The 25,818-nt window shown below is 34.3% G+C and overlaps 1 protein-coding gene across 1 annotated transcript in view; it reads left to right on the top strand.

Moving 5' to 3' along the window:
- The window catches only part of RNF19A (ring finger protein 19A, RBR E3 ubiquitin protein ligase), a 45,788-nt gene extending 21,487 nt beyond the window's left edge, over positions 1 to 24,301 (top strand). Inside the window, exons 3-10 of the mRNA XM_054590318.1 lie at positions 8,168 to 8,376; positions 12,538 to 12,682; positions 13,338 to 13,500; positions 16,454 to 16,568; positions 17,079 to 17,240; positions 19,877 to 20,090; positions 21,441 to 21,584; positions 22,137 to 24,301. Of these exons, the coding sequence (XP_054446293.1) occupies positions 8,168 to 8,376; positions 12,538 to 12,682; positions 13,338 to 13,500; positions 16,454 to 16,568; positions 17,079 to 17,240; positions 19,877 to 20,090; positions 21,441 to 21,584; positions 22,137 to 22,830 (1,846 nt within the window). The 3' untranslated portion in view covers positions 22,831 to 24,301. The remainder of the gene's footprint in view (positions 1 to 8,167; positions 8,377 to 12,537; positions 12,683 to 13,337; positions 13,501 to 16,453; positions 16,569 to 17,078; positions 17,241 to 19,876; positions 20,091 to 21,440; positions 21,585 to 22,136) is intronic.
- Positions 24,302 to 25,818: the final 1,517 nt, after the last annotated feature.

Here is a 25,818-nt window from a genome sequence, read left to right as displayed (position 1 = left end):
ATTAGTAGACCAGAAGTTATCTTTAAGCAAGAGTTTGGGAAAACCCAGAATTTCCAAGATCATCTCTGTATAATCTCAGAGACAAGGCAGGAATGTGAATTTATCAAATGACAATTTCAGGACTCATTGTCTGAATCAGACTCATTATTAAAAACTTATTGGGTAGCAGATTTTCAGATTGCATCTTTAATTTTAAATGAGAAAAGTAATAATATGTTTTTAGTCTGTGCCAATCCCAACCAGTTTTCCCAGATATCACTAGAACGTAACTATCCGCAAGGGATTTCTGTGTAATATGAAGCATTAAAAATATTACCTAATTAGGTAACATTTTATAAATTCATTAGTTGTGTAAAGGACTCAGAGATACTATTCAGCATCATATTTGAATTATGTTCTTACAACTGCAGGGGGTTTTTACTATAACATAAATAACAAAATAATATGTTAATGATACTATCTAAACTGGGCCAAGATTTAACACTGGACTGTGCTTTCAGGTGTATAGCAGAAGCAAATTGTGGGACCCATGAAATAGTAAACTCTCAAGAAAAAGATAGGGAAAAGGTAGGGATAGTGAACAATACCTTTAAATAACTTGAGCATCAGACAGCATCCTGGCAGAGGAGCAGCTTGGATACAATGGTATCACTCTTGATCCCATGGAACTCTACATTTTCACTGGCTCAAGTGCGCCCATTCATTAGAGTAGATTTCAAGCTGGAAGCCAATTTTAGGTTTAAAAAAAAGCTATTTGTAAATCATTATAGGAAATACTCTTCCAGTGAGAATTCAAATAGTGAGGAACATGCCTACATGTTGTTTATTATCTAGTTTTCTAATGATCTTTTATGGAACCCCAGGGTAAGAGATCCTTCACAAGTTTAAGCATTTAATAGCTTAAAAAAAAAAAAGTCTGAAAATGATGAGACAAATGAAAAGGAGACTTAAGCCTCAGTACCTGTGTCCAGAAGAGATGGAGACAGTAAATCCAAGGGCACAAGCTCTCTGGTCAGTAAATAGGTGTATTCTCTTGTACCGGGGTGATTGACCATGTCATCACCATAGTATTAACACTGTCAACCCAGCAGAACACAGTAGATAGGGCTGACACAGATTCTAGTTTATATAAAAACTTAACTTTAGGGGAAGCATGCTAAATCAGCTGAGAAAGGATGGATTATTCAACATAGAGAATTGTGAAAATTAGCTATTTGAAAAGAAAAAAATTAGATTGTCACCACACATAACACATTGGATCAAAATTAAAATAGATTGCAGAGGTAAGTTACTTAAGTAAAAGGGAAAAAAGTGACTGAAAGAAAATATAGATGAATATAGCTCAACTACTGCCACATTTATTAAAATTGAACACACATTTACCCTATAACTTCCAGTTAAATACTTTTGAAAAACTCTACTTGTATGCCAGGAGACATCTAGCTTGGAGCCATGTTTAAGACTAGGAAACAAACAAGGAAAAAACATGTTCATTGACAGTAAAATGGATAGATATAGTTTCATGGTTACCTTTTGAGAGGAGAAGAATGTGACCTTATAAGGGCAAATCAGGGAATTTCTGAAGCCACTGATAAACAAGGTGACCATAGGTTCTGATTTGTTCAATATAGTTTTGAGTTCATGCTTACTGTACTGGTATAATGTTTAATAGATTACTTTTCTTTCCCAAGTGTTCCAGTTTAGGTTGTGAATTATGATCACCCTATTGATACCTTCTTAACTTGTGGGGCAGATGCAGGGATATTGGTTTTATTATTTCTTTATGATTCCCTTTGCATGTATGACATTTCTCAGTGCATTTAAACCAGACAGTGATTCAGATATTTCATCTACCTATGGGCCAGGTACTGGAGACTTGATAACGAACAAAAGATGAAAATCCCTACTCTCTTATAACTTAAAATCTTTGGTTACTTAGGACATTTTTTATTTAAATTCCATTTATTATTTGAATATGGCGTAAAGAATACTGATGTATATCTGTTTGGCAGTTCATAGAAATGCTTAGCATGTATGTAGTATTTATTTAATCTCTTTCATTGTATAACACACTGAAAGACTTTTTCCCAGAAATGCTAAATATGCAATTATGAATTTTTCCTTTTGTATTTTATATTTATCAGTATGAGCATTTTCTTTATCTCATATCAGTTTTACTTACACATCTTGTTTTATATACTTCAAGAAATACTGCTCTTAGCTCAGAGTTGAACCTGACCTTGTTTCTATTTGAGATCTCGCAGAGTTTCTGGTCATACATCCTTTCCACGTGTCTGAGGGCTGGGGCACATTAAGTGTGTTTGAAGGACAGTATTGGGGGGGAAACCCACAAAAACAACAAAAAAAAACCTTGATGGGGGACTAAGAAGCCAAACCTGTGCACTGTGACCTAACCAGGGTAAAGTTAGCTAGATTGCTTCTAGAGCATGCTACTCTCCAGAGGTTTAGGAAGAAATCTGGTCATGGTTGAGAAGAACTGGGATGAGAGATATGTAGAGGGAAGGCATAGAGCCTGTCTTGGATAAAAATATCTGATTATCTTCTGCCTAGGAGTCCTAGTTTCTACAGTGTTTAGGCAGATAGCAAATAGTTGGCATTTTAGTTTCTGTCCTCACATGTTTTAATTGACTAAGGCCACCTGTGTACCTGCACACAATTTCTCTGTTATCTCATGTGAGTGCTTCTGACTTTGCTGGGGAACTTTTAAAACACATATTATACTAGAATACAATTAATGATTTAATGTCTGTGAACCCCTCAAAGGCAAAAAAAAAAAAAAAAAAATGTTTTTCTTTGTAACCATGGGCAAACCCGAGGCTAAATAAAGAATTGTTGAATAAACCAAGCTGACTATATGCCACTAACATAAATCATTGTATTCTAGGAACAGTTAATAAACCATTTTAAAGCAATGTGATCAACTGTAATCAGGTTTGTGTAGTTTCAAGCTGATTTACTACACAAACTTATTATTTAATGGCTCTAAATAATAACTTTGTTGCAGTATACTCTTCATAATGGATTTTTAAAAATGGGACCATAAGTATAGGGACTAAAAAATATGTATTTTTAGAAATCTAGTTAGTATCCATATGACTTCAATTCTAATTCTACAAAGAATGGTTTTAGCCATAACCTGATCATCATTTGACAGGTTGGAAATGTTTTTTTAGGCTGACCTTTTAAGAAATTTTATATAGTGAACAGATCCAACTTTTGATTTTCTCTTGAGGAAACAAGTATGTGAGTAAAAAACAGCAGGTTTTGTGTTTTGGGAGCCATAATGATTAAACTGTGTTTCAGGAGAAATTGTAATTTAGTACTAGTGATACATTTCATGTGTTGGGATAGATAGTCACAAAAGTGTTCTAAGAGTTAATAGCTTGAGCCGAGAGTTTGCTCTTTTTAATTTATTCCTCTTTCAAAACAAAATTAATCTAGGTGTATTTTAACACCAAGTAATTCAGTATCTACTACTGCTACACCAAACATTATTACCTGATATTAAGATATTTTGGTAGATTTTTAAGGAGTCTATAAAGATCACATTCTTCCCCTCACACCTTTGTTAAGAATCAAGTTGCTGTATACAACACAGCATAGGTGACATGTCAGCTTTCTCTTATTAGTGGACTAAAGAATGTGGCTTCAGGTACTGCAGTCAAAAATGCCAGCTAACACTCTACCCCTAAATTAGACAGACTTCTCCAAATAGTCTGGGCAGTTTTCTTGACAATGATAGGCCTTCCCTGCAGCTTGTAGTGGAAAGCAGAATAGAATGCATCTTTTGTAGGAGAGCAGGTCCTGAAAGGGAACCAGGAGGTGAGCCTTACCTTGTCTAGACCTTCTCCCAAATATATTAATCAAATCACTCCTTTTCTACTGAAATAATAGTAGCTTCTTATAAGCAGAAACATGAGCCTATTAATTTTTATATAAAATCTGACTTTTCCCTTAACTGCATCAAAACATTGGTATTTCTGCCCTGGCTGGTGTAGCTCAGTGGATTGAGTGCTGGTCTGCAACCCCGAAGGTCGCTGTTTTGATTCCCAGTCAGGGCACATGCCTGGGTTGTGGGCCAGGTCCCTGGTTGGGTGCACGAGAGGCAACCCATCAATATATCTCTTGCACATGGATGTTTCTCTCCCTCTCTCCCTTCCTTCCCTTCTAAAAATAAGTAAATAAAATCTTAGAAAAAAGTTTTTTGGTATTTCTGATTATATTTTCTTTGTTGTTTAAAAGTGGTGTGAAAGCTTTGTGCTTTTGAAAAAAGGTTACCTTGGACTCCTGGAAAATCTTTATTCTTATTTCTCATTTTTTTAATTAAAAATTTTATTGGGATTGTTATATCTTTCTTGGGATTACATTTCATGTTAGGAATAGTTTATTGCTTCATAAGGAATTTTCTGTAGGCAGGATATACCACTCTCACTGGTATCCCTACCTACTTCCTCAGTGTTGTCCATAGTATAGGTTGTGGAACTCCAATACTGTGAAACTCCCTGGAAATAAATATCATGGTCAAGTAAATTCAGAAAATAATGCATACTATACTGAACACTGGTGTGTTGAAAATTAGCAAATGCTATAGTAAAAAAAAAACAAGGCACTTTAGTTTTGTCTAGTATGGATCACCTGATAAGCCAGTGAACAGAAAATATTTCTGGAAAGACTACCCTATTTCAGCGCATTTCTATCTTCCTCACTTTCTTCCTATTCCTCTACTCTAGCTAAATAGGAAGATTTAAGCATTTCAAGTAGCTAGAGATCTTCAGCTGTAGAATAGACATAGAAAGTAAGACGAGTTAAATAATGAATCATAGAAGGAAATGGAGCTATCTTCTAAACCAAGATTTGGGCACTATGTAAGCCAGAAATGCTTAGTTAGTTAGTTGGTACTATTCTGTTACCTCTGTGACTTTCTGCTGAGCATATTCTTTCTACAAATAATACTTTATGCACCATAGCAAAGAGACTTCTGAAAATTTTTTTTTAAAGCAAGTGTTTTATATTTAATTTATTTTATGTTATAATTTGAGAGCTGTTAACCAATGGAAAATGAGTTCGGCTCATGAACCAGTGAAACTCATATTCAAAAGGCCTAACTAACATTCTGTTTTCAAAATACATGAATGCTAAGTACATTTAATTCCTTGATGTGTTTTAGAATGTGCCTAACCAGTTATTATTGGGATTGAATGAAATGAACATAGTACACTTAAATAGTAAGTACTCAGTAATTTTTAGCAAAAGAAAAACTATTAGACTCTCCTTTTACAGTCATCAAAATATACATTTATGAAAATATTTGGTATCATTTAAGATAATCCTAGATTTAATGGGATGTGAATGCGTAGTTCTTAGGGTAGGGCATCTTAGCTTTTCCTTAAAAAAAAAAGTACAAGTAGCATAAAATGAAATTTATGTATTTTATCTCTAACATTTGAGCACATATGATATTAATATTCAATTTAAATGACATACATTATTTATACTGATGTATAAATGATAGTAACTCATATGATCATGTGTTCATAAATCAAACACAAGTTCAGAGGTACTAGAAATGTCCTGGAAGCAGTCATTTGTTTATTTGGCCTTCTCATGGTCAAGGCCAAAGCTGAAGCTAATTTTGGCTGAATAGTGAGGCTTAGTAAACTTTAGTGAATCCCTGTTTTATGTTTGAGAAAACTTAGTTGTAGGAAGATTATATAAGTTACATAAAATGAGGCAGGTAATAAGTGGTGGAACTTGAATTTGGATCAAATAGCCTAAACTTTTTGTCTACTTACTAAATTGTAACTAATTTAAGGAAAAAAACCAAAAACATGGTTGGGTTTTAGCATTGTCTCCTACACACACACAGATTTCCCTGTTCTGTCCTCTTTTTCCCTCCTTCCTTCAAGAAAAGGTAGGGTAGAGAAGAGGTTTAAAGAGAATGCCGTTTCCTTTTCACTGAAATTACTATTTCAAAGACTGCTTTAGATTATAACTTGATAGAAAATAAAGTGTAGAGTCCTTGAAATTTTTTTTTCTTTTTATTGAGACCACAGTGAATACGCCTTTGGGGAAATCTTAAAGCCCAGGAAAATGAAACATTGCTAAATGGCTCAATGTTGATTTAAATTACCCTTAATTCAACTGTGTTTGAACATATTTATCATAGACAGTGGTAACTGTAGATACAGTCTATCAGAAATAAAGTGAAATTTAAGATGTAAAATTTAAATGTAAAAGGTAAAAAGAAGGCAACAGGTCTAAAAATGAAGGAACTCTCTGACTCTGCATAATTTTATAGGTTATATAATTTTAATAAATATAATAAAAATCTCAATTATTTAAATTTTTTTATTAAATGAATTCAGAGAGAGAGAAAAACATCAATTGGTTGTTCTACTTTATTCATTCATTAGCTGATTCTTGTATGTACCCTGATCAGGGATCGAACTGTGGCATATCAGGACAACTCTAAGCAGCTGAGCTACCCAGCCAGGGCATAGTTCTTTAAATTTTATTGCTAATAACAAGAGGAACCCTGAAAACTCCCCTAAATTTCCAGCCAAAAAGAAATGATTGATCCTTACAAAAGCTTCTTAGGTATAGATAAGGTCTGTACATTTTTCTTTCAAAAACAAGCAGAAACCCCTAGACATATTAAATTAAAAACTTTAAGATAAGTGTACATTCATATGCAGTTCTAAGGAATATTTCCTGGAAATCCTGTGCATCCTTCACACAGTTTACCTAATGGCACCATTTCAGAAAGCTGTAAAACAATATCACAGCTAGGATATTGGCATTGATACAATCCACCAATCTTGTCCCAGTTTCCCCAGTTTTACAATATTTTTACTTATTTGTGTGCATATTTAGTTATAATTATTTTAACATCTCTAGATTTGTGTATTCACCACCATAGTCAAGGTACTGAACAGTTCATCACAACAAAGACTCTTCATGTTGCTCTTTTATAAATATATTTACTTCTCCCTTACTCACTGCCTCCCATCCCCCGACTTTATCCCTATCCTCTGGCAATCACTAATCTGTTTTCCATTTCTAAAATTTCTTTAAAATATTATGTAAATAGAATTATACACTATGTAAATTTCTCAGATGGACTTTTTTCGCTCAGCATAATTTCCCAGAGAGTCATCCAGGGTGTTAAGTATACCACTAGTTAGTTTCTTTTTGTTCTTGAATAATATTCCATGGTATATATGTACCATAATTTGTTTAACCATTTACTTGTTGAAGGACACCTGGGCTGTTTTCAGTTTGGAGCTATTACAAATAAAGCTGCTATAAATATTTGTGTACAGGTTTTGGCATGAATGTAAGTTTTCTTTTCTCTGAGATAAATGCCTAGTAGTGCCCAGAATGTATTTTAAGTCAGAAATGTTTAACTGCCAAATATATTAACTCAGATAATAGATATTAGAGCTGGTCACAAATCTACTGCTCTCAGTCTTTGATCTGAAGCAAAAATAAAACAGAAACTTTCTGATTGAGCAATTCAAGTGTATGTACTTTCTGGTAGGAGACTGGCACCAAAGACCACTTATACCATGCGTCTTAGAAGCAAAATATGAGAATTTATGCATAAACACAAGATAATTACAAACTGCATGAATTGGCAAAGTTTGCCTTACCTGAGAGGTGTAGCTTCTCCATAGTCACTATATTTTTAAATAGCTAGGTTTTTTATCTTTCTGATTTGAAAAGTAACAAGTAATTTTAAAAATCAGAAATGTATAAATATATAAAGAAGAAAACTAAGATCCTAATACCAGAAAACTACTGTTAAGATTTTTTTGTATTTCCTTTTGGTTTGTCTATGTGCACACAATACTAATTTAATAGAATTTTTATAAAATTTGTACTATACAAGTATTCAGTTTGTTATCCTAGTTAATGTTGAAAGTTAAAAGTTAAAATTGAACTTTCAATATGCTTTTTAGCCATTTGCAAAGTGTTTATTTTTTCCCTGTCTTTATATTGAGATAACATTAGGGCTTATGACTGTTTATTCATGCATTAATAGAAAACTTTTTCAGGAATAGCATTTAAGTTGGATAATATTTTTACCTACTGAATATCTCTTGTTTTATGTCACATTTTTAATTGGTTTTCTTGTTCTTTCAAGATATGCTGTGATAGCGTTTGGATGTGCTAGCTGTCCAAAATTAACGTGTGGTCGAGAAGGCTGTGGAACAGAGTTTTGCTACCACTGTAAACAGATTTGGCACCCCAATCAGACCTGTGATGCTGCTCGGCAAGAGAGAGCCCAGAGTTTACGTCTGAGAACCATACGTTCTTCATCCATTAGTTATAGTCAGGAGTCTGGAGCAGCAGGTACTTTCGTCTAACTTTTTCAATAAAATATTTGACACATACAGAATACTAGTTATTTTAAGTAGAAAGTACAATATTAAGTTCCTGTTATCACCTGTTCTTTCATTTTTCAAAAGTGTTTTATGTGTTAGTATTTCTGTTCTAGAAGCACTCATTCTTTCCTGTGGAAGAAAGTGGTATTGAGATTGGAAAGATTTTATTAACAAAAAAGGCCGGCGGGGAACTTGTCATGGTGTTTTATATCAGTATTAACTGATAGCCAAAGATGGTCCAAAACTGATGTTTATAAAGGTGTTTTATGTAAAGCTTAGTAAATAGCTGTAATAAAATAATTTTGAATATATTACCTTTATGTTATTTCTAATTGAATATCACAGTTACGGATTTAAGACAGTACTGTATATTTTGTAAAATACATTTTTTATTTACAGATGTCTCATTCAGTTTCAGGATTAAGGAGTCAAAGCCATACCTTAAGTGGTGAGGACACTAGGGTCTTATATCTTTGGCCAGCAGTTTAGAAATTACCCGGGGATCTATCTATATATCAGCAATGTCTGCATCTCATTAATCTCAAAATTAAAAACAATTTTATGAACATCTTAATGTTTTTTGAATAAAAATTCAAAAAATTATTATACATTCATAGAATTTTCATTGTTTATTGGAACTTCAATCCTTTTTAGGAAAATTATCACTGACTGTAAAAGGGAAAAACTTGGAAAATATATAAATTTACCAAGAAAATAATTTATATTCCTACCAGCAATGTATTGAGATAATTATGTACTTTGTGTTACTGGAAAAAAAATTTTATTCAACATTTAAAGTTGAACTTTGAACATTTAAAATTAAACTTCAAATTCAAAATTTAATACTTTATATAATGTACATGGATTTTCATGCCTGTTTGCTGATTGACTTGTTTCTATTTCCATTCCTCAAGATTTGGGGTGGAACTTAATATATTAATAATAATTTGTAGGTATGGGTCCAAAAGTAATTCAGACGGGATGTTAATATACCTAAGCTCTCCCCAGTAGAGTCAACTGTAGCCATTGAGTAGTCTGCTTAGAAATGCTATCCCTCTTCTTTGAGTGGGGATGGATTTTGATTACAGGACATATAGGCATAAAGTGAGAGAATAGACTCTGGAATCAGACTGGATTCGAATCCCAGCTTCTCCATGTAGTTTCTGTGTGACACTAAATAAGTTACTTGGTTCATCTGTAAAATGAAGATACTAATAACACTTATGTCCGTAAGTTTGAAACATTTCCTGGCTTGTAGTAAGTGCTCTGGCTATGTGAGGTAGGGAAACTTAGAGAAGCCACAGTCACCTACTAGAGATTTGCATATGTCTGGACCACAAGAGAAAAAAACAAGACTAAGAGATGGCTTGTGTTACTAATTTTAAAATAAACTTAATGATTCAGTCATCCAGATCAATGTTGATCTTTCTCACAGTAGTTGCCATGAGAGATTTTATGTTTATATCAGCAGTGTTACCCTCCTGATCATAACCTTTAATCCTGATAAATACTTAAATTATCCCCTTACTGTCAATTTGATTTCTGGATATGACCAAAAGTTCCTTTGGAACTAAGACTGACAACTAGAATATCATCAAGTTGAATCACTGGTTTGGGGTGGATTCAAATAACATGTAACTATATGATCATGAGAGTGATTTTTGTGTATATATATATTTCATGAGAGTAGCTCTGAAATATATATAATAAAATATATATTTATTATATATAATTAAAATATATATTATATATATTTTATTATATGTATTTCATGAGAGTAGCTCTGAAAATAATTATGAAAGAAAAACTTCCCAAATAATTTGAACCAAATAGTAGCATTGTTGAAAGAAATATAGCCTCTTAGGGTGTTCATTTAAAAAAAAAAACTTCATTTGGAATTTTTCAATGTTTCTTTAAAAATCTTACAGTTCTGAAAATTTTAAGTACATGCATTTTTACCTATAATGCTCTAAAAAATCCAAACTCTTAGAACAAATGTTTATGTGATAGTTTCTTTTGATGTAATCTATAAAAACATTAAAAACTTGAACTTGGCTTCTCACTGACTTGTGAAAGGAAAGGCATGTATCATCTAAAATGGTTTTACTCTTGTTATTCCATGTATCTTGGTATTCTTTGGTCTCCCATTTTCATGATACATTGGAAAATTGGCTGCACTTTTAATAATAATTGAATGATATAATAGTTAGGTAGCTCTTTCTAATCAGTCACCTGAAGATAAGTAAGTGTGCTTAATCCTGTGGCACATTAAATAATTTATATTATGATTATATTTGTCTTTAAACTGTGACAGTATTCCATGTACATGAGACTCTTATAGCTGCTAGGGAGTTCATACAACTTAGGAGTTACATTTGAAAGGAACTGCATATTTTTCATTTATCATATTTTTCCCCTTCATAAAAATAGATTTAATTGGCTTCCTACCCCATCTCTATCTCCTACTATCACCCCTGTTAACATTTTATTGTAAGTCCTACAGGTAATGTGGTAGGGGTGGGGAAGGTTTAAAACAAATTTTGAGAACATAGTGTTTCATAACCTGTTTTTCTTTTCTTAACGGTGGCCCATATTTTAATAGTAAATAGAAATACAGTAATCAAAAAAGACAAAGGCTCTGCCAAACACTTTAGGTAGGAATGAGAAATCTTTTTTTAATATAAAGGGCCTGTGGATTAATTGATATTTGGGAAGTGTGGCATTAATTTCAATCTAGTCAGTGAAACAGTTTTGTTTAGGATTTTTGCATTTTGAGAATATTTTGAGAGAAATAGATACAATGTGCACAGTGAAATTTTTAACACAGTCTTTATGTTCTTTGGATCATTTCAATCATGGCTAATGGGTATTTTTAATTTTCTTTTTCTAGCAATTATCATTTGTCTTGGTCTGGCTGCATAGTTTGCTCAAAATTTCTGAAATCACTAAAACACTAATTGTGAGCATTGACCAGTTTTTAAGTTAAAAAACAAGTTTTGGCTCTAAAAGGAGCACTGAGGAAACCTGAATTCATTGATAAAATGGTAAAATTTGACCATAAAACTTGTAGGAAGGAAAATAGAATATAGCTTAACGCTTATATGTAAGAAGTTGGAACAAATACTTGAATTCAGTGGCTAGCACTAGATTTTTTTTTTTTTAACTATAGGTAGTTAGAATATATAGCTGGTACCAGTAACAGTAATATAATTACTGGTTGTTATTTAAATGTATGCTAAAGTTTAAAATAGTTGTATAATTTGACCTAACTCTTACTCTCTGACAGTGATTCCTAAAGTTACATACCCACTTGATTTTAACCTGGCACCTTTGTGCTTTATGACCATATTACCATACAAGAAGCATACAATAGCAGCATTTGAATAAATGAATAAAGGACAAAGAAAACAAATGAAAAAGTCATGAGCATAACCAAAAAATGGTTCCTTTAATTCTGAAACCATTTCCATTAAGAGTTTAAAACTATATAACTCTTCCTTAACCTCTTACTTCCTCCCTTTTATTCTGAGTACTGATTCTTTGTAAATCCTGTCTGTTTGAACTAAAATATGAGGAAAAGGCTGCTTTCCTAAAGATGTCTTTATTATTTTCACAGTGCTTATGAAGAGAGAAGTAAACTCATAGTGCTAGATATATAGTACTTTAGATTACTATCAAATTGTCACTTCTTATTAGTGTTCACTCATTAAAGGAATAGTACATAAACTATCTAACATTCTAATTATGTGGAGATGGTTAGGGAAGTTCTAGGCATGAAGTGCACTCAGAGAAAACTATGCCAAAGGGTAGGGACAAAAAGATAAACTATATAATTCACGGTTGCTGGGGCTGTCCTTGGTTCTCCTCCCTCTTTTTATCATTTTGTTATTCTTCTTACTGTACTGCTATTATGTTTGAAAATGCTTACAATTTGAAAATTTAATGTGGAATATGTTCCTTTTCTCAGAAGGGAATAAAAAAACTATATACTAAAAATTGTGGGCTAAAGCTATCAATTAAACTATACATAATACTTTTTTTTGGCAGTGCTACAATTGATTATCCAATAGAAATTGTTGTTTTTAGACCCATTTCAGATACTAAGCAGGTCTATTTATTTTCCTAACAGCTGATGATATAAAGCCATGTCCACGATGCGCTGCTTATATAATAAAGATGAACGATGGGAGCTGTAATCATATGACATGTGCTGTCTGTGGCTGTGAGTTTTGTTGGTTGTGTATGAAAGAAATCTCAGATTTACATTATCTAAGGTAAGTATATAGAAGGAGCTGTTTCCATCTAAATGTAATCTTATATTACAAGACAGAAGGACTTCTTTGGAAAAACTTGGGACTTATGACACACCTAAAGGGGGCCTTTTTTATTTCAGTTACATAAATTTAAAACCAAATCATCATGCTAGTCATTTAGTATTAATAACTAGTCAAAAATAGGAAACAGATTTCTGTTTTTGTTTTTTTGTTAAACTAGAAAACTAGCATTTAATACCCTATGTAATTATGCCAGGTCATAAATATTTCCACTTAATTTTCTCATATATAAATTTCCTCCTTTAAGTCACAGTGTGAGTTTATGATATTATCAAATAACTATGTACCTAAAACAAGGATAAAATAGGCATGTTTGGCATTAATATACTTTTCAAAAACTAACCTGTAAGGTTTTAAGGCTAATGGAGGTCTAGGGATAGATATTTAAGCTGAATCCCATTTATCAGTATCTTTTTAATATAATTTATAGTGGTTCTTACTGTGATATTTTGGCTTTTCATGAATTCAACTTAAAGAAAGGAAGAACTCATTTCTAAGTATGAGTAGTCTTTTATAGTTATTGCATTACTATATGACAGTAATTTGTTGTGATGTTTTATACCCATTACTTACCTAACATAATTTTTTTCATTAGTCCATCAGGATGTACTTTTTGGGGGAAGAAACCCTGGAGCCGAAAGAAGAAAATATTGTGGCAGCTGGGAACACTGGTTGGTGCTCCTGTAGGAATTGCCTTAATAGCTGGTATTGCTATCCCTGCAATGATTATTGGCATTCCTGTATACGTGGGCCGCAAGGTGAAATGGATAATTCCCCGTTCATTATCTTATTCTAAATCTTTACGTTGATGATTATTGATTTGTTTTTGTTTTGAAATACTAAGGTCATTTTTAGTAACTTTAGTATAAAACAACTATTTTTTTCATAAAGTAATAAATTTTCAGTGTTTGGCAAGCTCTTGGGGGTGCATTAAAAAAAAGAATTGCTTTAAAATTATCTGAATCTGAAAATTTTAGTGCATTTGCATTATAAACCAACTTTAAGTATAAAGTATTGATGGATACACACCTGACATATTTCTCATGGGTATCCTTGTATAGTCAGGTCTATAAAGAGAAATAGCTAAACAACTCATGACCTTGGGCAACGAAAGCCAGTTTCTGAATTATTTTCAACTTCAAAGTTTTTCTCCCCTCAAATTGCTGCTATTAGTAAATACACTGTTTTGTAGATTGTTAACAATTTTATGGAAGTCTAAACACCAGTACTTAATCACTGGCCTATTAGTGATGAATTATACTTCATTAGCTAAGCAAATAATTCTTTTTTGAAAGGTTAAAGTGATGATTTTTGAATTGGCTGAGAAGTCTGCTGCTATCTAAATTAATAGAATTTCAGAATTAAGAAATAACTTTAGAAATTATCTAACCTCAGCTCTGTACCTAAGCAGAACATAGTATAAGATTTTAAAAATGGAATGGGAGAAACCAACATTTGTTGAGTTCTTACTGTGTGTTAAGTGTTTTATATACTTCAACTATTTTAAGTTCACAGCAATTTATGTGTTAGAATATTGAGGTTTAAGAAAGTTTATGTAGTTTATCTTTAGTTACACAGAAAGAAGCAGACCTGGGATTTAAACCCAGATGCATTAATTCTGTATGTGATTTCTGGTAAATTTCAGTCTAGCCATTTGGGTATTTTAGTGATGGGGAAACCACCAAATCATCAGACAGCTCATTCTGTTGCCAGGTAGCGGTAATTGTTAGAAAATTCTTATGTTGAGTCAGAACCTGGTTTTCTTTAAATCATTTCACTTCATTCTAGTGCTGACTTTTGGGACCAAACTCAAGACAAGGCTGATACTCTTCCATATAACAGCTAAATTTTTTAATATTCAACATATCAATACATACTGTTTTTTTAAATTAGTTTTGGGTCAGAGGAGAAACATACTTATGAGCCAGATATTTGTTTTAAAAAGTAGATATAGTTAAACTTAAATTGTCCCAAACATAGCAGCTGACTGTAATAATATTTAAGAGTTATCCAAAACAGGGTTTTGCTGAAAACAAAACTGTTAATTTGATACTTCAAAGTAGAAGAGAAAGAGAGCCTGTTGTTCTGCACAGCACACATCCTACAAATAATTTATAGAGAAGAGATTATTTACCTCATTGTTTAAGTCTTAGATGCAATTACAAGCCTCCTTTTTTCAAACATGTACTCAAAAGGTTGCAAGGTGATGAATTACTTTTCCATTGAAACAATGTTCTCTGGTGTTCAGGGACACAAACCAGCCCAGGAAACCCTTTTAAGATGATAAAGTACCTAAAGGCTGGGCCTTTATTTGTAATAACAAATAAAAAAATGTGGCACAAAATAGTAAAGCAGAAAAAATTAAGTTGAACCAGAACTAGTGAGATGATAAGATCACGGTAATTGAACCTTGGTGCTTGAGAAGGCAAAATTTTCTGGAAGACCCCTTTCTCCTGCCATCTGTCTTTTTGAGTCAGCTCCATCAATTTTTAGCTTTGGCTTTTTTCTACTTCAAAGCTAAGTTTTCTAGGAATGGAAGTGAGGAGGAGCAGGAATTAGTGATTAGTTGAAGTACTGAAGGATCATGAAAGGCACCTTGGGAAGGTCTGCAGTCTATCTACATTGATTATTTAGGAGCATGTAGAGGCCCATTCCCTGGGAACATACAGTCAATGCTGGAAAACAGGATTCTGACTAGGAAATATAAATACTCTTTGTCCAATGCATGCTTTGCTCACCTTCCCACCACAGCTTTATCACTGTTTAATATATCCTCTAAGACTGATATTTTTGATCCTTCAAAATAACCACATAATAATAATAATAGATTTTTTATTAAGCGTCATCTGTAATATTGTTTATAAGTCAAATGTTTTATTTTAGAGACTACCTGTACATTTCTGAGGCTGTTCTGAATCTGTCTTGAAACTTGGGAAAGTGTACTTTATTAGCTTTAGCTCTTGCAAACTATGAGATTAAAGATAGTGAGCTATTTACCAAAGTACATGTAATATCTCACAAGCCACTGTTATTAATTTTGTTTATTAACACCTGTACAGTTCAAAGATGCTAAGTAGGTCTAACACCTGTCTTCTCACACCATTGTTTATTCCCTTCTTTTCTCTTTCTACCCCCTACTTTGGGCTATAAATCAACACATAGAATCCTGACTTATTTGGTAATATTTTTCTTCATAAAAATTGATTACATTTAGTGATGTTTGCTTATTAGGACTGCTTTTTAAAAAAGGTCAGTGTTTTAAATGATTGTGGAAACAACCCCTAGGAGACAATTTGTATCATTTAGGGATGCTTATTTAGAAGGAATCCTATGGAATGCTAAATTTCTTAGAAGTTATCCTATTAGTCATACATCCAACTCATAACTATGTTAGAAATAATATTTTCAATTCCTTCTTTGCTCAAAATACAATTATACTATTCTTGAATAAAATTATAAAGACTGCATTTACTCAAGACTGTTTAATAGTAAACACAAAGTATAAAATTTATTAAATCACTCTATTCTATAAGCAAATTAATAAGGAGCAAATTATGTGTAAGAATATGTTTTAAGAACAATAATATGTTTACCATGACTTAGGACACCTAACTATGAAACTTCTAGCAAATGTAAGTCTATTTCATTTAAATAGGTATGTAATGTATTTTCTCTTTAATCTATCACCTCCATTTTTATTTTTAATTCAAGATTCACAATCGATACGAAGGCAAAGATGTTTCAAAGCACAAACGGAATTTGGCAATAGCAGGTGGTGTAACATTGTCTGTAATCGTATCTCCAGTTGTAGCTGCAGTAACTGTAGGTAAGAAGATGCTTAAAAATATTAATGACCTTAAGATTTTGTAAAGTTAAAGTTTTGTGAAAGGATGTTAAAAACCAAAACATTATATTGTTGAATTTAAAAGAAGTTAATTTTTTATTTATTTTAAAACAATGTAATCTGAACCTACAGAAAGCCTCTCATTTAGTAATTATGTTGGTTAAAAGTATTATGGCCTCAAGAGCCAAGCGTTAGGATAGTTGGTAAATTACTACTGGCAGATAGCCCTTCCTCCCTTTCCCCAAATACAGTTTAGAACTCTGGCACTTGGAAAGGTTTACACTTTTTTTTTTTCCTTCATGTGTGTCACCTCAAAGGCTAGAACCTTTCAGTTTGTTTGTGTCCCTAAAGACCTGGGTAAATCCACTTTGGGCAAGGGTTGCAGAACCTAGCACTTTTTTCCTATACACCATCTTTTGAAAAGACATTCTAAAACTCATGTTTATGGGATTTAATTTTTGGTTCATAATAACTAATATAATTCCTCTTTAGGTATTGGTGTTCCTATTATGTTAGCTTATGTCTACGGCGTTGTTCCAATTTCTCTCTGTCGAAGTGGAGGTTGCGGAGTCTCAGCAGGCAATGGAAAAGGAGTCAGAATTGAATTCGATGATGAAAACGATATAAATGTTAGTGGAAATAACACAGCTGTAGGTAAGTCCTTTACTGTAGGAAAGGAAAAAAGGTACTTACTAAGAGTTTAAGTAGGGGGAGGCTGTAGACAACATGCAAGCCAGAATTTTCATTATCCTCCTTGAACTAGGCTTAATAGTGTTCATCTAGAAATACATCCGTGAAATGAACTGGCAAGGAAAGGTGAATGGATGAACAGAGGGTGGCGGGATTCTGGGTCCCTAATCTGCAGTGGAAATATAATGGCTCAGAAATTGTAGGATTTTGATCTTAAATTTTGCCTAAAACATTGCAAATTAGTAAGAAAGGGATATTAAGAGAATACAGTTCATAAAAGAAGAAGTACAGATGGCAAATGAGTATCAGCCTAGTTTTTGTTTTTCAAAGAAATATGAATTAGAACAATAACTGGAGAATTAAAAGGCCCTCATGGACAGAATGCCAGTAGGAGTATAAGTTAATAAACCTTAAAGCGTGTGCATGTTTTATGCTCTAGCAATTCTTGTTAAAGAAATTTGTTTTAGGGAAATAATCAGGCAAATGTGCAAAGATAATGTCTACTTTCTTACCTCCCATTCTCTCTTGAACTCACTCCCATCAGGTTTTTTACTCTACCACTCCACCAGAGCAGAGTCACCACTCACCTCTGTGCCACCAAATGTAGTGGTCAGTTCTTGGTTTTCATATTCACAAAAGAGGACACTTGACATGGTAGACTGTGCCCTCCTTGAAACATTTTCTTTACTTCTGGAAACCCATTTCTTTTTTTTCCCCAATTCTTACCCGAGGAGATTTTCACCAATTTTATAGAGAGATTGAGAGAGAGACAGGCAGGCAGGCAGGCAGGCAGGCAGATATTAATGCAAGAGAAACATCGATTGGTTGCCTTGCCTACACTTTGGCGTGTGCCCCAAACGGGAATTGAACCCTCAACCTTTTGGTGCAGGGGATGATGCTCCACCCAGCTGAGCCACCCAGCCAGGTCCTGGAAAACCATTTCTTATCTCATCATATCTCCTGACCACATCTTTTCAGTCTTCTTTGCTAGTTCATTTTTCTCTCCCAAACCTCTAAATTTTGGAGTTTCTTGGGACTTAATTCTTAGACTTCTCTTCTTTAACTACACTCACTCTGTAGATAATCTTATCTATTAAATAATATATAAACCAGCTGCTCTTAAATTTATATCTATGCTAGAACTCTCCTCTGAACTTCATACTTGTACATCCAACTCTTTTCATTAATCTGCACTTGAATGTGTAACTGAGAATTTTAAGCTTGTCTATAACCAAACTCTTTACTCTAAAACCTGTTTTTTCCCCCATTATCCTCACCTCAGTAAGTAGCTTCTCCCCTCTTGCTGTTGCTTAGGTTAAAAACTTTCACTCTTGATGACTCCCCCCTTTTCCCTCCTTATGCTACATCTGATCCATTAGCAAATTCTGTTACTTTCTTCAATATTTAGCTATAATCCAACCATTCTCACCTCTCCACTTCTATTAGTCTAAGCTACTATCTTATTTCCTGGACTATAGTAATAGCCTCTTAACTGATCCATCAGCTTCTCAGTTTCTACTCGCTATTCCACTATGCAGCCACAGTGATAACTTCTAAAACATAACTCAAATCATGCCTTATGCTCAGTACAGTTGCTCTAACTATACTGGAAGGAAAAAAATCCAAAGTCCTTGATATGACCCTGAAGGCCCCACATGATCTGTACTGGACTACATCTCTGAACTCATCTCTTATCACTCCTATTTTATACCATGCTTCCTTGAGGTTTTCAGGTGTGCCCAGGACACTTCCACATCTAGGCTTTTAAACTTGCAGTTCCATCTCTCTGGAGCATTCTTCCCAAAGATAGTTCATGGCTCACCCTTTCACTTTCTTTGAACCTCTACAGCTATTACCCACCAGAGAGGCCTTCTCTGATCACACTACATAAAATAGCACACAGGCATGCTCACGCACACACTCCTCATCACTCTCACTGCCCTTTACTCCCCTTTCCTCTGCTTTATTTTTTTCTCATAGCATTTATAACTTTATTTGCTTTTCTCAACTAGAACATAAGATTCTTGAGGGCAGAGTGTTTGTCTCTTTGATCCACTGTGTCCCCAGTGCTCAAAACAGTGTTGGGTATGTGTAATAGGAACCAAATTAGAGCAAATAAATGAAGCCTTCAATACAGAACATGTAAAAAGTTCTGGAAGATTGGAATATAGTAGTATCAGCTCTAGTACTACTTTGTAGACAATTGGGACCTTGGAACATATCTAAAAATCAACTTTGGCCCATCCTTATGACTTAGAGAATAATAAACTCTTTATGTGACATCTTTATTGAAAACTGTCACATATTTTTTTCCTCCAAAGTTAGCTAAATTTTTCAACAATTGGGTTCTTTATAGAATTCCTAAATCTTCTGGATTCAAAAAAAAAATAGTGACCATCTAAAACAGAGAGCCAGTTCTTCATCCCATTTTCCTCTCTGAGCCATGCCCCTGTCCTCTTACCCCAGAGCTATGTGTCCCTACTCCTGTGCATGCTTTATAATTTACTTGATAAAATGCCCAGTCTGAAATCATGGAGGAATTTAAGAAGAGAGACATTAATAATTATACTTATTTAATTTCTTTGAAATATGTTCCTTAGACACAACTTCAGTAGCAGAAGCAAGACACAACCCGAGCATAGGGGAAGGAAGTGTTGGTGGTCTGACTGGCAGTCTGAGTGCAAGTGGAAGCCACATGGATCGAATAGGAGCCATTCGAGACAATCTGAGTGAAACAGCCAGCACCATGGCACTAGCTGGAGCCAGCATAACAGGGAGTCTGTCAGGAAGTGCTATGGTGAACTGCTATAACAGGTAAGGAAAATGGGCTTTGTTTTGTTATGTTTTGGCCTTCTTTTAACTATAAATGATTAATTTGATGAGAATTTTCAACATGATTATGTATTATGTCAGTAATGTTTAAAAAATGAAATTTTTGGTAAACAGTGAATAAGGAGATTTCTACTTATTTGGATTTTCTGTGTCAATATACCCATGATGTGGTAAAAACCAAGTCTAAGGCATAAATTCTGCCATTTGTTTTTAAAGATTTTATTTATGTATTTTTAGAGAGAGGGGAAAGGAGGGAGAAAGAGAAGGAGAGAAACATTCATGTGTGGTTACCTCTCACACACCCACAACCGAGGCATGTACCATGACTGGGAATCGAACTGCCGATCCTATGGTTCACAGGCTGGCACTCAATCCACTGAGCCATGCCAGTCAGAGCTGCATTTTCTTTTTTATTCCCACTGCGTTTGTCAGATGTAACATTTGAATCGATGCTGGAGCTGCTTCAGTGGGCAAAAGTAAAAGCAGTGCTCAAGCCTGGGCCTTACCTATGGAGGTGGCAACAGCTCAATGTTAGGAAATGGGACATTGCTTGAGCGCTGGGGGAGCAGGTGGCGTCAGAATATCCAGGAGCACTTGAGCTGAGGCCAGGGCAGTCTGCTTGGTTCTTTTTATGTATGAATGGTTATTTCATTCTTACCAAGTCTTTTACCAACAGCCATACAGATAAGTGGGAGTTAAAGCATTTTTATTTTCCCTTGTTTCCTCTTCATTCACTATTCTTTACCTTTGTTCAGTAGCTTTTTTTAACATAGGGGAGAGTATATGGATTAAAAAAATAAATTTGTCATACTTATTTTTTAGGTAGTTTGCTTTTAAACACAAACTTTCAAGTTATAGGGATGCATATTATGCCTTTTTTCAAGACTCGGGTGTTAAATTTATAGAACTATTCTTAATATATAGGTGCCCAGGATTTTTTGATTCACTGATTTGTCACAAAGAATAGTTTTTTATGTCTTTGGATTTTTGTGCTTTGCACTGAACATTCCAAGCAAAGTGCCACATCGTGAGTGAAAATAATAGAGCATATTTAAGCCCTTTATGTCCTTGTGTGTTATTCTGTTACTACCTTACTTGTTACTACCAGAGAGCTAATTTTCCATTTCATTTGGATGGCTGGTACTGTTCAGTGCGCTGCAATAGAATTTGAATAATCAAGTTTTTAAAAACTTTAAAAAGCAATGTTTATAGTTGTTTCTAGAATAGCTTAGAGTTACTAAGGCTCCTAACTGAGCTATTTAAAGATACATATTATAGTAGTGCTGATATCAGCTATATTTTCGGCTTTTCATCTGATATTTCCCTCCTAAGGTTGGAAGTACAAGCAGATGTACAGAAAGAACGATACAGCCTAAGTGGAGAATCTGGCACCGTCAGCCTGGGCACAGTTAGTGATAATGCCAGCACCAAAGCAATGGCCGGATCCATTCTGAATTCCTACATCCCACTGGACAAGTAAGGAGAGAATTATTATAAAGTCAGAAGTACTTTAAAAATTAATTTAAAAAGGTTTATCTCTATCATTAGGCAAAATTATCATAAATAATGGTTATCAGCTATTAAGTTCTCTGGGAAAATAAAAAGATGAGGTGTCCAGAACAGGCCAATCCATGGGGACAGAAAGTAGATTAGTGGTTGCCAGGGATAGGGGGAGAGAAGAATTGGAACTACTAATGGGTATAGGGTTTCTTTTGGGGATGATGAAAATGTTTTGAGGTTAGGCAGTGGTGATTGTTACACAATTCTGAATATACTAACCACCACTGAATTGTACATTTTAAATAGGTAAATTTTTGTAGCTGCTTCTGTTTCTCTTTTAATTAAAGCAGTATTGTAGTCTTTTTATTAAAGCAGCTTTTTAGTGGAATGCACCCTGCCTTTATATGTTCTTTCATCTTTTATATGGTCTTTTAATTTTTCACAAGAAACCCTTCCCCCTTTGTTGTCATCTGAATAAAAATAAAGAGGAAGTTTGAAATTTACTTATATGTGTTACTTACGTTCCAGAGAAGGCAGCAGTATGGAGGTGCAAGTAGATATTGAATCGAAGCCGTCCAAATTCAGGCACAACAGTGGAAGCAGTAGTGTGGAGGATGGCAGTGCCGCCCGAAGTCATCCTGGCGGTTCTTCCTCCAGTGGCTTGCCTGAGGGGAGATCCAGTGCCACCAAGTGGTCCAAGGAAGCAACAACGGGGAAGAAATCAAAAAGTGGTAAACTGAGGAAAAAGAGTAACATGAAGATAAATGAAACCAGAGAAGACATGGATGCGCAGTTGTTAGAACAACAAAGCACAAACTCAAGCGAATTTGAGGCGCCATCCCTCAGTGACAGTATGCCGTCTGTAGCAGATTCCCACTCTAGTCATTTTTCTGAATTTAGTTGTTCTGACCTAGAAAGCATGAAAACTTCTTGCAGCCATGGTTCCAATGATTACCACGCTCGTTTTGCTACTGTTAACATTCTTCCTGAGGTAGAAAATGACCGTCTGGAAAATTCCCCGCATCAGTGTAGTATTTCTGTGCTTACCAAAACTGCTTCATGTTCAGAAGTGCCACAGTTGAATCACACTGCTGAAGAACATGGTAACAATGGAACAAAACCCAATGTTGATTTGTATTTTGGTGATGCATTAAAAGAAACAAATAACAACCCCTCACATCAGACAATGGAATTAAAAGTTGCTATTCAGACTGAAATTTAGGCCTGTATATGCTGCAAAATAATTACCACTGAACAACCTTGTTTGGAGCTGGCTGAACTACATGTGACTACTCTAGGTTTCAAGTAGCCAGCAAAGGCCAAGTTACATAATAAATGCAGGCACATTTTCTGTGTTCAGCAAAGCATTGTGTTTCATATGGATCTAAATTACCAAACTATGAAATGAAGGCTTTAAAAGTGCATTATTGAAAGGACAATAATTGTGCAGAGAAGTATGTTTTGTGCACTTGACACAAAATATTGCTTGAACCACATACTCGTGTACTTAGATAGAAATTTGGCTTAATTTATAATCAATATAAAATACTAATGCAGTTCTACAGCATTCTTATGAAGAAAACTTGAGGTTTGGGGTTAAGTGGTTAGTGACATTTTATTGAAACCACTAAGGGATACTGTTTAAGGAGCCTTGCAGGTTACTCTCAGTATATGATACTCTTTGTAATATTTCTATTCATAACTGGGCATCAATGTTTTTCATATGCGATGTGGATATGTAAAGCTTAATGCAGCCCATTTGCTACCATTTGGATACTTAGACACTTTGAGGAAGATTGTGGCAGTTTTTGCACAACTTTGAAATAGAAATACCTGGTACTCTATATATCTTGTATATTGTTGATGCCATCATAGAAGAAAAGTATAAAGGTAGGTAATTAAGTATACTGACAGCACCAAATAAGATATATAAAACTGCAAAACAAAATTCCATTAGTTTATAAGTATTACAAAAAAGTCACCTTTCACTAAGTGAAGGTTTGCACCCCATTGATTCTTGGTGCCTTTGGCGTAGACTGGATTTTAAGGGTCTAGTTATTTGAGGATTTTGCTGTATTATTTTCCATAATGTCCTCTCTAGCCACCTTGGATTGTATAGAAAACTGCAGGATAGATAAACATAAATATGATTGATAACAATGCTGAAAAAGTATTAGCCTACCAAAGACATACTCAGGCTTTAGTGAATAACTTCACATAACCTCAGTTTTTAACACATGTGTATCTCCTCTATTCATGAAATCAAAGTGCAGCGCAGTTTGTTCCAAGTACTAAGGAGGGGTCCACATAAGGCTGGCTTTCTTTTCTTTTGCTTTTGTTTATGGAAGATGTTCAGCTGACATAAACAGAAGTTGGCCAAAATACTGCCTGTACTGTTAAATTCATGTATAATTCACTTAAATAAAAGAGACTAACCTCAATGATAGCAGGTAAAATGTTCAATTTTATGTGTTTCTTTTAAGTATTACCATTATGGTGCTACTGAGCATTTTCTTTTGATAAAAAGAAAAATGCCATGGGCTGCAGTCTTCTTACATCACTTTTTCTCACAGGTCCATGACTATGCTTATAACACTAGTGCCAGTTATTTTATTTGATAATGCTTACTGTGATATTTGTATATTTGTTCGCATTTTAATTTTGTTCATGAGTGTGTAAACTGCATACATGAAATAAATGTAAATACTAATGTATTGCTGCCTTATGGTTTATAAGAATGGGAATATTCATTTATCATGTGGTCATTATTCATAAATATTGCAAACCATTGAGATAATTCTGCGTCTGGTCTCTGCCCAAAGGGAAGGTTTTGCTGAACTTCTCAACAAACAAGTGTAAGAAACTTTCTTCATGTCTAATACCTGCCTTTCCTTCAGAAAGGAGTTTCTTAATTCATCAAAATAATTTCTTTTTTTTAATTGATTGGAAAGTAAATAGATCTATTATTAAATTGTGACGAGATAAGTACTATAATCCTCATCTTAAAGGAAAAGTAAAAAGATCTTAAAAGACTATTTTAAGAGATTCTACTCTGGCAACATAAGATTTTTTAATATGTTTTATTGATTATGCTATTACAGTGGGCCCATTTTCCCCCTTTGTCCCCTTCCACCTGGTACCCCCAGTTCCCTCCAGCAGTCCATCCCCCCACCCTTAGTTCATGTCCATGGGTCTTGAATATAAGTTCTTTGGCTACTCCATATGCTATACTGTTCTTAACATCCCCCTGTCTATTCTGTACCTACCAATTTGTACTTTGTAATCCCTACATCTTTTCCCCCATTCCCTCCCGTCCCCCTCCCAGCTGAAAACCCTCTAAATGATCTCCGTAGCTATGATTCTGTTTTTGTTCTGCTTTTGTTTGCTTAGTTTGTTCTTTAGATTCAATTGTTGATAGTTGTGAATTTATTGCCACTTAAATGTTCATAGTTTTGACCTTCTTTTTCTTAAATAAGTCCCTTTAACATTTCATTTTATTTACAATGAGATGGTGATGATGTGCTCCTATAGCTTTACCTTGTGTGGGAAGCACTTTATCTGCCCTCCCATTCTAAATGATAGCTTTGATGGATAGAGTAATCGCGGTTGTAGGTCCTTGCTTTTCATCACTTTGAGTACTTCTTGCCAGTTCCTTCTAGCCTACAAAGTTTCTTTTGAGAAATCAGCTGACAGTCTTGTAGGAATTCCCTCATAAGTAACTATCTGCTTTTCTCTTGCTCCTTTTAAGATTATATCTTTTAATCTTTGGCACCTTAATTATGATGTGTCTTGGTGTGGTCTTCTTTGTTCGGGATCCTCTGTGCGTCCTGGGCTTGTTATGTCTGTTTCCTTCACCAAATTAGAGAAGTTTTCTTTCATTACTTTTTCCAAGTAAGTGTTCAGTTTCTTGCACTTTCTCTCCTCTTTCTGGCACCCCTGTGATTCAAATGTTAGGGCATTTGAAGTTGTCCCAGAGGCTCCTTGGCCTATCCTAGATTTTTTTTTTTTTTCAATAAATTTTGGTTCCCTGTAAATTTTCCTTTATTTCCCTTAGTGTAAGCTTCATTTCTGCCTAGGTCTTTTTTATGGTGTACCCAATGAGTTCCTTGAGCTTCCTAATAATCAGTGTTTTGAACTCTGCATCTGATAGATTACCTATCTCCATTATGTTTAGTTCTTTTTCTGTAGTTCTGTTCTTTCATTTGGCCCA

The sequence above is a fragment of the Pteronotus mesoamericanus genome, unplaced genomic scaffold (genome assembly GCF_021234165.1).
Source record: "Pteronotus mesoamericanus isolate MK-2021 breed Mesoamerican mustached bat unplaced genomic scaffold, CSHL_Meso_final scaffold_174, whole genome shotgun sequence".
Classification (NCBI taxonomy): Eukaryota; Metazoa; Chordata; class Mammalia; order Chiroptera; family Mormoopidae; genus Pteronotus; species Pteronotus mesoamericanus.
This window is presented reverse-complemented; position numbering and strand designations above follow the sequence as displayed.